This window comes from Larimichthys crocea, chromosome XVII (assembly GCF_000972845.2).
Source record: "Larimichthys crocea isolate SSNF chromosome XVII, L_crocea_2.0, whole genome shotgun sequence".
NCBI classification, from domain to species: Eukaryota; Metazoa; Chordata; class Actinopteri; family Sciaenidae; genus Larimichthys; species Larimichthys crocea.
This window is the reverse complement of record NC_040027.1, coordinates 26,460,251-26,474,523: the sequence shown is the minus strand read 5'-3', so window position 1 is coordinate 26,474,523 and position 14,273 is coordinate 26,460,251. Positions and strand designations below refer to the sequence as shown.

At 41.5% G+C, this 14,273-nt stretch overlaps 1 protein-coding gene across 7 annotated transcripts in view; it reads right to left on the bottom strand.

Annotated features, from left to right (window-relative positions):
• Positions 1-14,273, bottom strand: part of ect2 (epithelial cell transforming 2) — a 44,881-nt gene that overhangs the window by 25,230 nt on the left and 5,378 nt on the right. For 3 of the 7 annotated variants that reach the window (XM_027290427.1, XM_027290429.1, XM_027290431.1), the window contains exons 4-14: positions 12,426-12,518; positions 10,801-10,983; positions 9,078-9,167; positions 8,130-8,237; positions 6,733-6,806; positions 5,792-5,922; positions 5,398-5,513; positions 4,869-4,931; positions 2,250-2,475; positions 1,915-2,079; positions 1,286-1,410 (exon numbers count right to left, since the gene is read on the bottom strand). In XM_027290427.1, coding sequence (XP_027146228.1) covers positions 1,286-1,410; positions 1,915-2,079; positions 2,250-2,475; positions 4,869-4,931; positions 5,398-5,513; positions 5,792-5,922; positions 6,733-6,806; positions 8,130-8,237; positions 9,078-9,167; positions 10,801-10,983; positions 12,426-12,518 — 1,374 coding nt within the window. The remainder of the gene's footprint in view (positions 1-1,285; positions 1,411-1,914; positions 2,080-2,249; positions 2,476-4,868; positions 4,932-5,397; positions 5,514-5,791; positions 5,923-6,732; positions 6,807-8,129; positions 8,238-9,077; positions 9,168-10,800; positions 10,984-12,425; positions 12,519-14,273) is intronic. The other 4 variants (XM_027290430.1, XM_019276754.2, XM_019276753.2 and 1 more) reach the window with 4 other exon arrangements.

Below are 14,273 nucleotides of genomic sequence, written 5' to 3'. Positions count from 1 at the left end.
GTTGATTTCTTGTGGACAACCGTTTTGAAGCCTCTGTTGTTTTGTGTAGCTAGAAATTATTTTTGAGTGAGGGGCTTGTGGGTAACCGCTTCTTGATTCATATTTGATCTGCACTATCTAGTTTGATAGTTCCATTTGAGTGTTCTTGAGTCTGCTGCACTGGATAGACTCACAAATCAACGTCCTGTTTAACTCTAAATGGGACCATAATATACTGAATGAACTCATGCTGTATTAAAGACTTGAAACTAGTGATTGAGATTTAAAAAAGTTATGAGGACATTGTTGACTGAGGTCAGAAATGGAGTGAGAAATGGAATTATTTTTGCATTAGGCTCAGGGAATTACTTCTTTTGGCCGCCAATGGAGCTGCCCCCTGCTGGCCTTTAAACAGAATGCAGCTTCACAGAACCAAAAGCTCTGTCCACTAATTATACTGACAAAGGTTTATACTATATGCTACTTTTATAAATGGCTATTAGATAAAAAGGAGATATGCTGCATAAATACAGATGAAATATATTTCCCTTCTGCTGACTGTGAAGTGAAACAGTGAAAAAAGGAGCATGGATTGACTGTGAAATAGGCACTAATCAACAGCACTGTGACTCATGGCTCGCAGTCATTACTAAACGTCTGGATTATGGAGTCAGCCTCAGCTGTGTTTTGCTGTGTTAAATGGAGCATTGGAGCTACAGCAGCATTTTTAAGGTGTTTTTAGCAGCACGTGGTGTGTTCGTTTTTAGATTCAAGGCAGTCCACAACACAATGTGGCTAACCTCATATTCCCAGATTTAGTTAAAACAAGGCAACTTTTTGTGAGGACAGGTAAACTCTGTAGAATACAACAAAGAAGACCAATGGAAGACAGAAGAGATCGAGATGGCAGAAATCGATGAAAGACTTCTGAGGCAGAAACAGAGCGAGAGAGAGAGAGAGAGAGAGAGAGGGGCTGGGAAGGAAACAGTGATTGAAATAACAAAATCAAAATGGAGGAGGCATAAGAAAGAAAGATAGGTGAGAAAAAAAATCTAAAAGAGTAAAAGATTGTGAAGGGGTGGGAGACAGAAAGAGAAACGGTCAGGCGGTCATTTTCCCCCTCAGTGGTCAGCTGTCTGACTCTGCTGGGACCAACTGATAAGACCAAGTGAGAACGCGCACACGCACACACCTTTAATGATTGTAGCTTAGACTGAAACTGTTGTCAAGGGCAACTGACTGGCCAACCTGTGAGGGAGTGTTAGAATTGTCCACATTGTGCAAACACACAGACACACACTGCTACCTGTAGGATGGTGCTTAAAATGTCTACATAGTTGCTCTCAGTCTGGTAGAGCTCTTTGGAGACCTGCCACCTGGCTGACTGCTTGGACAGAACCGGAGTTGAACTCTTGGTTGGCTTCGAACTCTCTGGAGGAAAAAGACAAGCAGGAGGGAGGAAAGTTTGTAATGTTGCACTGACAGACACTGCTGTCAGGGATGTGTGGGTTTCTTTAGCAATCGTAATAACATTAGGGCTGAATCAACAGTTGTTTTACTATTCTATTACTGAAAGCCAACACAGGTTAAGTTTATCACTACAACCAGTCAAAGCAACATGTCTGCAGGGTAAAAATGGTGCTATGAAAGAATTTTCTACATCACATTACTGCTTTAAGAAAAAAGAGGAGCATGTAAGCTTCCAATAATTTGTTACCATACGGACAAAAGTGAAACCAGTTATCAGAACCCAACTCTGACACACAGCTTCTGGAGCTCCACCTACATATCTGTAGCCTGATTTTCAGCCAATATTGGCCTATCACAGGATATATATCTGTATCATTTTAGATGTCCAATGTTGTATTCGTCCTGTATTGGCCTGGTGTCTGCTAAAAACATCAGTATGCCCCTGCTCTTGAAGAAAAACCTGACCTGTAGAAGTTCCTGGCTGCTGCTGTCCCTCCTGTGGTTGTCGAAGGGACCTTTTCCTCCTCCCTTCCCTGTCTGTCCTAGTCCTCCTTTCCCTGGTTCTCCTCCTCCTATTTCTGGTCACAGTGTCGGCTCCTTTGCTCTTTGAACTGTACCCTATTCTATCTTCTGGAATGAAGATGGGTTCATCTCGTTACTGTTTTCTTATGAAGAACGAAGTAATCAGAGAACCTTAGAATATCCTCTTGGGTCATTCTTCCGTAAATAAGAAACGGTATGATGGTCAAACATTTGTTTGACATTTAGAGTTTTTCGGGACTACATTCTTCCTCTCTTACCTGCCAAAGCTTTGCAAGCCTCGGGGGTGTTTGATATGTCCAGCAGTGAGGCCAAGGACAGGTTGTGCTCTGCTGATGCCCTCTTGCGTGGCGGGGGGAATGGTGAGATCTCTGTCTCCTTGGTGAGCTGAGCCAAGGTGTCCCTTAGACGCCTGCGTTTACGGTTACTATTGGGGGTGGTGATGGACAGGAGGGAAACTGCCTTCTTCATGGCTGGGCTGTCATTCTGAAGTATGGTGGGATGAAAAAAAAAGTACAAGACTAGATTAATACAAGATGAGTAAAAAAAGATAAGTAAAACAGTACAAGTGGAAGGTTTGGACACCCTCAATACACAATGGCTTTTCTATATTGTAGATTACAGTAACGGAGTAGCTAGTTTTGCTGAAATGACAGCAGTGCACGCTCTGCTATTTTACATAGTCATATCTGGAGTGAGCTAGTTAATGTTTGTAAAACAAATAAGATTTCCATGTTAGAAGATCTACCACAGGTCCTTCATTCCGCTGTCAGACTCTTTAACTTTCTTCAGTTTGACTTTTTTTTTCTATACATTTCTTGCTTGTATTTTCTCATCAGCCTTGTGTATACAAGCTGCTGTGACAAGTGAATTTCCCCGGTGTGGGATCATTAAAGTTGATCTTATCTCAGGAAGCACTCCCAGCATTCCCTGCAGGGGGACGAGGAGGATACTCCGAGAGGCAAATGTCTCGGGCTGACTCTTAACAAATCAAAGCACAAGTCAGCTTCAATCAGGTGTTCTGACTGTAACTGACTATAGAGTGACACATTATCCTGGTCAGAATGATCATACTCCTAAAACTTGATCATAGATGGTTGTCTCATAGGGTTGGAACTAGGGGTGGGCGATATATCGAATATACTCAATATATTGCGGCTTGTTCTATTTGAGATGTATGAAATGACTATATCGCGACCATCGAGTACTTGTCACGTAAATGTTTTAAGCCGTCGGCATTTAATTCTTTGCCTGTGTCACTCACTCCTGGTGCTCCTCACAGCACGCAGCACACTTCCCCGCCCACCCAGAAAAATCCCCTGCACACATGCGTACTTTTTGTATCAAGTGAGGAGAGACAAGGCCCACTGGCCCACGTCAGAGGCATACGCGCCGCGTAACGGCTGCGCTGCGGTCACCGGAGCACGATGATGCTCAGCAGCATCTCTCCCGCCACGGTGCGAGCATTCCGTAGCATTTCTATTTTTGACGCGAGTCGCTGCTAAACCTTGTAAATTTCACACGAAGCAGATCGCACCAGACAGGAAATCTGACACAGATCAACGTAATAAACTTCCGCCCCCTTTCAAATAAAAACACAATACGCAGTTCATGTAGCTTTTTACAACTTCACATCAACGTTACGTCATGACCGGTAGCACCAGGTGATCAAAGACCGATCAAAGGGTCTCAACCTGAACGTGGGAGACTAATTGTTGAAGTGGAACAACACACAATAAATTATGACACAACAGATGCTTTTTATAATCTCCTCCATGTTGTGATCTCGTGTGAATACAGCCGGCTCGCTACGCTGCCAAGATGCGCCCGGTGTGAGATGACGCAGGGCAGAGGACGCAGCTAAAACGCTGCACAGCCGTTACTAATCTAATAGAAGGGTCTACTTGAATCATCATACTTATGTTATTTTTTGCATCAAAGGGGTAAATTTAACATTCACAGGGATTTACAGGAGAAATAAAAATAGAGATATATATCATGTATCGCGATACAGCTTAAAAATATCGAGATATTAGTTATAGGCCATATCGTGCAGCCCTAGTTGGAACATTGGTAGGTGGATGGTTGTGGAGAAATTGCTGAAGTCAAAAGGTCAATGGTGAGGTCAGGAGGGAAGAAAGTGTTCAGGAGCCTCTGATGTCTTATGCTGCATTATTTATTGACACTTAAACAAGGAGAACTCGAGATACTCTCAAAGTTCATCAGAAGTGCCTGAGTCGGTCTCACATTATGATGAACTTGTGATGGTGCATGTACTTTAAACCCAAAGATCACACCCCAAATAATATACGCCCCAGAATTAGTCAAAGAGAATGTCTTTACCCTTGGAGGTGTTATTGTCAGCGTATTCTAGTCTGGAGACACAGATGTCTGTTTACGCAGATTGGAATAGCAACAACAAGCTATCTATTATGACTAGGAAGGCAGCAACAGGTCTTTTCGACCGCGGCCACCACAGTGTTGAGATATGGAAGGCACCTAGTCAAAGACAAACAAGTAATACTGCCGAGGACCCCAAGGCCCACACGTGACCTCAGGTAACCTAAGGATAGAAAATACCATAACAGGTGGATGGCGAAAAGGTCAACTAAACTTTAAAATACGCAATTTAAAAATTTTAAAAAAGAAAGGAGAAAGAGAAACAAAACCATCATCCTGTGGATTCTGGAGTTTCATTTCAAATAAAGTACAAGGTAACGGAGGAGAAAATAGTGAAATAGGAATACGAGCAATGTAAATGAAGTGCTTGGTATAAAAATAAAAAGATTAATGTGACAGAGAATTGAAGGACACAGTTAATTCTTTGCCTTTATTCTATTTGTAAAGAGAAAACCTCTGTGTTGTTTTTCATCACTCACCTTTTCATAGAGGTACATAGACTCTCCCGCTCGAGCGTCCATCTGAATACTTCCCCAGAACCACTACAGAGAAGAGGACAGAAAACTATTTACTGAACCCTGGATTTGAACGGAGGTAGGTAGACAAAGACTTGATACACTTTCCTTTTAAAACCAATGATAGTGGCACAGTAAAGAAAAGGCTGCATTGATCAGGGTATTATTGGCCCAAATTATTCATCTGCTGGAAGAGGAAATCTGTTATTGATCCCTCCCTCTGACAACACAGACAGAGAGAGTGAGAGAGAGCAGAGAAAGAATGGACTGAGGTTTAACCTAAAGGAATCCTGACCAGATGATCATTTGGAATTCTGTACAGGAGGAACAAACTAAGCGGATGTATTATTTCACTCCTGTATCTCAGCATATATTGATTATTAAGCTATGTCAGGATAAGACTTGACCAGCATCACAGAGGCGTCAGACCCATTTGTCTTTAGAAGCAACACTCAAATCAACTCTTCATGTTTCCCTAGACAGACAGACCCACCTCCTGTTTGACCGCAAAGAGTCTCTTTGAGGGACAGAACGGCAGCTCCTTCACTGAGTTTTCCTCTACCACCATGTGTGTACACCTCTCATCTCCGACTTCACGATAACTGCCACCTTAAAGAGAGAAAAACACAGAGACTGTGATGAAATGGATACAAATTTAAGTGGGTACCTTTTGTAAAATTGATCAGCTTTACTTATTTTAATGTAGGTATAAATCAGAACTGACTCTTAGTTAAACCACAGCTTAGAAACTGAAATTAGTTGCAGCAAGACAGGTCAGCTTTGGACACACAATAACTGGAAACACTTCATACACACTATCAATACTGTGTTTGTCTCAGTGCCTAGCTCGCTACAGGCAGAGCGACTCCCAGCGCTGCAGCACTGACCATGTTTAAGAGTCCTCTCTTCCATGTTGGCCTTCTCTTCATCTGAGAAACCCAAAAAACTGAGGACGCAGTCCTGAAACGGAGGCACCTTGAACTCTGTTCGAAACTCCTCTTCTCCTGCATGGAAGTACCTTCACACATAAAAACATGGTTATTATCAAAACGTGTCATCGTTTCTATAGTTATGTTTCTGTTCAAACACTTTGAAGCAACATCGTGTAACTTTTCTACCATGAAATAACCATTTGAAAAAATTAATAAAATAATTCTCCTTGCAAGCGGCAACGTAACCAGGATCAGCAGTCTCCATGGACATAATGGCAGAGGCCAAATGACCAAAGAGAACTTAACTGAGAGATTAAGTGAGAGAGTGACTGAGCAAGGACAAGAGTAAATTTGGGACTGACTTTGAGTCGTTGGTGAGAGCTTGGTGGAATAAAGGGCTGAAAGACAGACGCCAAGCTGGGCTGACTGCTGTTGGACTAGAAATTAATATTATCTGGCTGCTATGTCTTGTGTTGTTGACCTTGCCTCATGTTTGACTGTTAGCAACGCTGTGGACTGGGTTTTTTTTAAATCATAATCGTAACAAATATGTGTACAGCTGTCCAAATTTATAGTGTTATTAAACTCTGAAACTGGGGGGCGTTAAATCACAAAATTACCAATTTCTACATAATGTAAATGAAATCACATAAAGAACAGATAAAGTGGAAGGTCAAGTTCAGTTTCCTGAAAATATGTTGCACATTTTATTAGATTTTATAATATCTAGTGTAGATTAAACAATCATTGTAAATATGCACTGAGACAATGTATCCCACATTGGAGTAATTTAGGTCTTATGAGAGATGCAGAATATTTCTTTTACTACAAAGTAACTTTCCTTAATTGAGAAAATTGAAAAGCATTAGGCATTCCTTGGACAATTTTAAACTTACACATCATCTCTTCTTTCCCAGGCCCTGAGAATCCATGATGGAGTGAGGATGGGTGTCCCCATGCACACTGCCAGCTGAGAGATGAGGACACAATAAGAGAGTTAAGACAACAAAGAAAACAAAGAACAAATTAGTAAATGTGCAACCAAGAGATGAGCTAGACAGAGGAAAAAGGAGGCCATGACATTTATCTATGCACAATTTGAAGGAAAAAAAAAAAAAAAAAAAACCCTTGAAATAGTTCTATTGTGGCAGCACAACAATCCCGCAGTCTGTTTTCATTTCTCCTGATCTTCCTGTCACTCAGAGTCACAACACAAAGTGTTTCCACTTCAGGCACAATACAAAACAAGTTTGAGAGGCTCCATCGTTGAAACAGTTCCTTTTGTCCCTTTTTTTAGTTAGCATCGTACTTTCAAATGGAAAACAGCCTTGGCTGCCTGTCACCAAGCCAACAAGTCCTTACTACATTTTGTCATGTTGAACAAAATACAGCCTCCACAAGACTTTGAGAAGCAAAATGGGAGGTGGTGAAACGAGAGAGGAAGACAAGATTAGACGTGCCAGAGATGACTGAAAGAAGTACGGCGTCAAGCATCTGTTAATGTGTCCTTAGAGATGCCAAGAAAATGACGAGTGCCAATCTATTCATCCACCCATCTATCTAGCTCTTTGTATCCATATGGAGGAGGCCGTGTATTGAACAGTTTAAAAACGATCTAATTAGAAATAAAATGATCACTTTCTGACATCAGATTCAAGCCAGGCTGGGAGGAACTTCACATCATTTCCAGCTCATTCTGGTTGTTAAGAGGAAATGCGCAGCACAATCAGGAGGAGTGGTGGACGGGCGTTTGTACTTCTCGCTGTCAGATTATCACAAAATGATGCATTCTGTCATTTTAGTATTTTTTGAGTTGGTTTAATTTTCACTTTGGCTCCTTTAATTTGGTTGCGTGGTGACATCTGTTTCCGGTTCTGGTAGGCACTTCTGTGCCGGCACTGTTTTGATATTAATGGGTTGTTGAGGATTTGGCCAGCGCTGCCATTTATTTTTCATGCCCACCGATAATGAGTGAACGCGGCTGAAACATTCAGAACTCACGCAAACATTGATGCAGTTATTTTCTGCCCTTTCTGTTGCCGTTCTTAAATCGATCGAACGTCTTTAGGAAAAAAGGGCAGATGCATCATCATATTTTGCACACAAATACAAACAAAGGATATGAGCAAGAAAAGCCTGTTATTTCAGTGATTCCATCAAATATTGGAACATTGGAATTGTGCACATTAGGACTAGCAGAAAGAAATATTAAGGATTATGATTTGGGTTTTTAATGTCACATACACACAGAGTAAAAATACTCAATGAAACAAAAAAGTAAGCATGTACAAACCCTGTATTTCTCTCCATGAGTGGAGTAGGCGATGAGATGAGTAACCTTGGTGCTAAAGTCTTTCCGGATGGTCCCACCCATGTGATGAACCAGATTCACTAAGTTCTTCTACATGGAACACAGAAATACACAAACACATTTATCTTTTTCATCAGTCTGCATAACTAAGACTATTATGGTCCCTGATTAGATGGCGTCAGCAAGCACAGTACATCAACAAATACCATTTCCAAATACCATGTATGCATTGGGTGGAAATATGTCACGATAAAATTATACAGAAATAAGCAGATACAGCATGACTCTGAGCACTGAACTACTTTGTGACAAATGGCAAAAACGTTACGACTGCAACCCAACTGAAGTGTCGGAGGCTCAAACCAAGAGATGTTTCACGTGAAAAAGAGAACGTCATACTAGCTCCTAGTAAATCTGAACACGTTACATAAGTCAAGTCTCAAATAGGGTCTTGTTCATGAGTGATGGGAGCTTGAGATGGACCCCTGGGTTGGTGAGGTATCTGCAGTTATAACACAATATCATCTGTAGCTGTAACTGAAGCCAAGATGACAGAATGAAATCAACATATTTCTAAAACAGTTTCAAAGAATGGCGCATTACACACTTACTCAGGAAGCTCGCATTTATTTATTTACAGGTAGCTGTACTATTCTTAAATAAAAACAGCTCAGCACGACAAGATATAATTGGCAACATCAGTGGCTCCATTTTAAATATTGCAGGGAAGAAAAGCACAAGCAGGAATGGTAACCGTGAGATGCCGAATGAAAAGCTGCTGGCAGCTGCCTCTGGAGAAATGATCAGACTGCAAAATGCATACTAAAAGAAGCGCCATGTCAGTGCAACCAGAAAAGCTTAAGCAATGTGAACACAGATCTTTTGAGTTGTAATCCTCACATGAAAAGCGGTGATAGTTAATGAACTCACCATTTCCTCTTTGTTCCTGAAGCCGGTGAAACACAGCGACAGGTTCAGCATTGTGGTGGAGTAGAGAGGACGACATGAGAACTGTAGAGGCTGTGGGGAAGGAACAAAAAAAAAAAAAACTAAAATCAGAGCAATAAAAATAAAGAATATTAGATTGAACTATTCTAAAACGGTTAACTGTGTCAGAGAATATGGCAGAAATGGAATAGAATATTGCTGAGTTTTTATTAGTGTATGTTCACTTCGAATCGTGTTTTTGTTTCATAGAACAGACCTCCTACATGTCCACTATGTTAATCTGCCATGTTCTACAGTAAACTAAACACTCTCAGGTCGCATTCAGACATTCATTTGAGTGTGTGTCGTCTGTTTGTGGCTGTAGCTGCAGGACACAGGGGTGTCTGTCAAAAAACGCAGGGACCTGTGGTGAAGAAGCTGAGCTGGATTCAACGCAGCCAAACGTCACACTGCAGTCACCAATCAGATGCTGACAGCAAAACCTCTACAAACTCCCTAAAACGTCTCTGAAACTGAGACTGTCTAGGTGGACTCATGGACTTAACCATGATACTCTACCTGTTGTCTTCTGGCTTGTTTATTTCATGTACTTGTCTAAATGTAACTAGTCTGATTCACAATTTATGCTGAATAGTGACGCGAAGAAGTTCAATTTGGTTTGTGCCCAGTGGTCTGACAGAGAGCGAGCTTTGGTGGAGAGGCAATGAGAGTGAGCAAGCGCCAGCCTCGCAAAAAATGTTAAAAATTGATAGCAGTTACATTCAACCCATATGGAAACCCCGGTCACCCCCACACTACAGCGCACAGTCCTGCAGCAACTGACAGCAGCGCCTGATCCTGTGGATGCGGCTTAAATCAGGATTTTTGTGTTATTTTGCACATTTTGCTGCCACTGTAGTTTCACGCTGCTTTACACTTGCAACCACATTGCTAGTAGCAACTAAATCACACTCTCAATCAAACTCTACACACTGGTCCTTCTCTTTCTTCACTACAAATACTACAGCACTATATTTAAAATGCATTAATTAGTGATATGACTATAACAACTCAGTGTGCAACAATAAGGTTTGGCTGATGGACGTATATATATTTAGTTAGTAGAGATTTTGTTCACTGCAGTAAATTGTGACCCTCTTGGCTGACTGGGACAAAAATATTATTGTTGGGCCTGAAACATAAATTCTTTTTTCAGGGCAGATAAAGGCCTGGCGAGGGTGAAAAACACAGTTTTCCCTGTTATCAAGAGATACACATCTTTATGATGCTCTGCAGTGCAATCTGAACCTGCGTGTATGCATGTGCTGTCTTCAGCTGACAAATGCGGAGCGCTCCGTCTTGTTAATAGCAGCCATAGTCAGGGCATATTGTTCATGTTAGGCATTTGCATCCTATGTGAAGTCTCCGTCAGACTGACAGCACAGCAGGCGGAGGGAGCTCATGTTTATCATCATTCAGGGGCCGTAATGTATTTTTTGCATCCTGTTTTCTGTTTCTCTGAAATCAACATTCATCTCAGGCCCTCTGGTGGGTCCTCACCACACGACAAAAAGACTAAAGCATATTTTCCTGGTCTAGAATTTCAGAGTGAAGTTGTACATTTTTCATTCAATGTTCAGGTTGAAAAGGTTTAAACCAATTACTTGATTAAATCATTATGTCTGTGGATCTAGTTTGTGACATCTTGAAATAATCAATAACTTACTTCCTCCTTCGCAGCACAGTGCAGCACAACGGGAGGCCCGATGATGCGGTTGTCACGTTTGTAGAGGTAGCTGTAGTCAGGAGAATCGAAGTCCGTGAGGACGAACACCGTCTCATAATCAGTATTCTCTCCATCCCCAAACTCCTGGACGCTGTCTGTAATTATGCACGGGCAGCTGATGTCCTGAATGGGAAAAATCACAATGTGGAGTAATGGAGCAGTGCATGACAGGCCGCTGAAGTAAGTATAACATTCACAAGTGCACAATTAATCATCGAATTATCATTGTGAGGGTGAGTGAATGTTAGCCTTGTTAGTGAGGCTGCTGGATGTTGGGTTTATTAGTTGATTTCACTATTAGCAGATGTCCTCTTTAAAAGAAATTGGACAAAAAAAATCTGACCAGTGTTTTCGCTCGGTTTTGTCTCCAAGTGCTACAAGACCAAATATTTGGATGGTTTTAATACAGACCAGAAAGAGGACGGAGTCAATGAATCTGTGATTCTGTGAATTTAGCTCCAGTACTTGACACAGGACAAAAGCAGAAGAAGTGGAGAGGCATCGGTGGAATGACATACACAGTTAGGATTACATTTGACATTATATTGTGAGAATCAACAATGCTTTAACACCAGTGTGTTAAAGGAACAATTTAATATTTTGAGAAATACACTCATTAGCTTTGTTTAAAAAATGTGGAATGGGCAGATCAACATGAATACTACACCTGAGCTTAGTTTAAGGACATGGAACTAGAAACAGTTTGCCTGGCTCTGGCCAAGAATCAGCTCACGAGTCAACACTTATACATACTTGAACACTACACACAAATTAGAGCAGAGTCTAATGGAAATGTCATTGGTTTTGTAGGTATCCGGCCATAAACCCAAGTAAATCTATGGAGCCTAGGACGTTAGAAACGTGAATCAAACGTGAACACAAATGTGAGAATGCAGCATCATAATGTCTTGTGGGGTGCCAGATTTGGTACTTTCGTGCCCATATGAGACTGTGCAATCTACTGCATAAAAGTGGATAACTTCTTTGTTTAGAGACAGTTCCAACATATGAATGGAATACAAAAGCAAAACATGATGAACTTAAGTGGTGTTGGTACTGTAGCTGCTGCAAAGTCAATCTGTAATCTATCTTCTCATTTCACTCTCTGAGAGGAAGCCAATTTCTCAAAATGTTAAATCATTTCTTTAACAGGAGATCACACTCAAAAATCAAAGCTTCTTAGATAATGATCGCACACCAAGACCTGTGTAATGAGATCTTTTGTGTGCAAACACTTTAACCTCTGTGTTAACAGCTGGAAACTGGCCATTTTCAAATGCCACGAAGCTAAAGAGAAAGCTCTGTAATTGACTTTCATATCACTCCTGAGCATAGAAACCTGCATTGACATTTGAGTGCAAATCTCTGTTAGGGAGCAGTCCAGATATCAAGTATTACATCACACATATTTAAATATTCATCCACAAATCAATTCACCATCAGTGACTTGGCCATGCACATTGATTGAGTGAGTACTCCGTGTGAATTAAGGTTCATGCAGCACGTCCCCAAGTTCCCATCAAAATGTCAGAGAGTCACGCAGAGAGGCAGACGCTGTACTGTACCATATTGACTATAGATTTTATCATCATTTTCTCCTCGGCACCCGCCTCTGCTTCTTTTATCTTTACCACCGGTACCTCCATTACTCTGACGGCCTGTAAAAACCAACCAGCAGGAAGTGGATGTCAAACACTGGTATTTGAGAGGAGGGAAAACAGGAAAAAAAGGGGTAGGAAGGACAGGAGGTTGAGAGAGAATGAGAAACAATGAAAGAGTAAAAGAGGACACCAGAGATAAATTCATATGAATGAACCCCAGATGAGGACAAAGGAGAGAACGCCTGGCTTTAGGGATGCAGGACGGAGGAGGCGATTACGAGATGAGGCGGGGTCCGTGTCCTTGCAAAGTCTAAAGACAGTGGCTTTAAACAAATATCAAGTCCAAGTTTAAAGCCCTCGTTCGGGAAGGGGGAGGAGAGGAAAAGAAGAGGACAGAAAGGAAAGAGGACAGGAAGAAGAAATGGTGGGGGGGCCCGCGTTTTCTGTGGGTTGCATGAGCGCTGGCGGCGGGTGGTCAGGCAGGCAATCGGGAGCATTCTGATGGAGCTGTCGGCAGATGTCTTTGGATGTGGCTGCACTGCAGATTGGCAGGGAGAAATAGATGATTTAAGCAGGAAGCCTTCAGAAGTGACAGGGCTCAGGAGACCTGGGAAGGAAGTCATTCTAGCGGCACTTAGTCGGCCGCCACGCCTCCAAATCACCTTCACATGGCGCTACTCAAAGACACAAAACTGTGCTGCTCACTGGAGCGGGCACAAACACTCGCTGATAGACACATAAATATCCCTGTGGAAAAAAAATCAACACCTTTTTAACGGATGTTATGCTGCAGCTGGATCAGTTCCATTTCTGTTTTGTTAAAAAGGAAACTGAGAGATTAATATTATTTCTTGGTTCAAAGATCATGCAATGATTTAACAAAACAATCATGGTGGAGTCCTTGGTCAATCAAAACCACTGCTCCTAGATCGGATTTGGAGCTTTTCAGACTGAAGACAGTCTGCGTTGAAATTCTGACAAGAGTTTAAGACCAAAACCTTTTAATGTCACTACTGCTACACGCCTCATGTACCCACCTTCAGGAAAAGACCTGAGGGTTTTTTCTTTAGCTTTTACGATACACAGAAGCAGCAGCTCTATGGCCAAAGCTTGCATCACTGGGCTGTCAAACTCCAAATGGATATGATACAGTCTAATACAGATGGAGACCAAGACTTGTTTGGATCCATCTCATTTGCAATGAACTCACAAGACTGTTGTCATACTATCATCATATACTGTAGGCTCTTGGGCTCAAATTGTTCATGGATTCACGATGACCTGTTACAGTACGACCTAATGCACGGAGATTCAGGTCATTTAGTTTATGAGGGTAAGTTCTATGTGGAATCTTTTAGCCGTACGCAACTGGGCAACAAAAAAAACAAAAAAAAAACATTGAACCCTGCATATCATGCAACACTCCATAAATAAAGTTAAAGAAAAATGTTCAAGTGTAACCCTGACCAGATCGAAACATATAAACTGGGCAACTCGATGTACTGATTGTGATTCAGTTGAAAGCTCCAGAGGAGCTACTAATGGGCCTAGTCATTAGATTGTTAATCAAATACCAAATCATGTCTCCTCTTCAGTGTAGAGATGGAATTAAATCCCTCCCGTGAACAGATAATAGATGCCAACCCAAGACACAGATCAGATTTCCATTTTCATAGTCCTGTGTTGGTGTCCTGCCTATAATTAGATCAATTAATCTCCTCATTCATCTGACACCCTCCTTGTCAAAGATTATATGGAAACTGGATGAGATAATTTGCTTTTGCCCGTCACTTGTTAAGCACACACAAATAC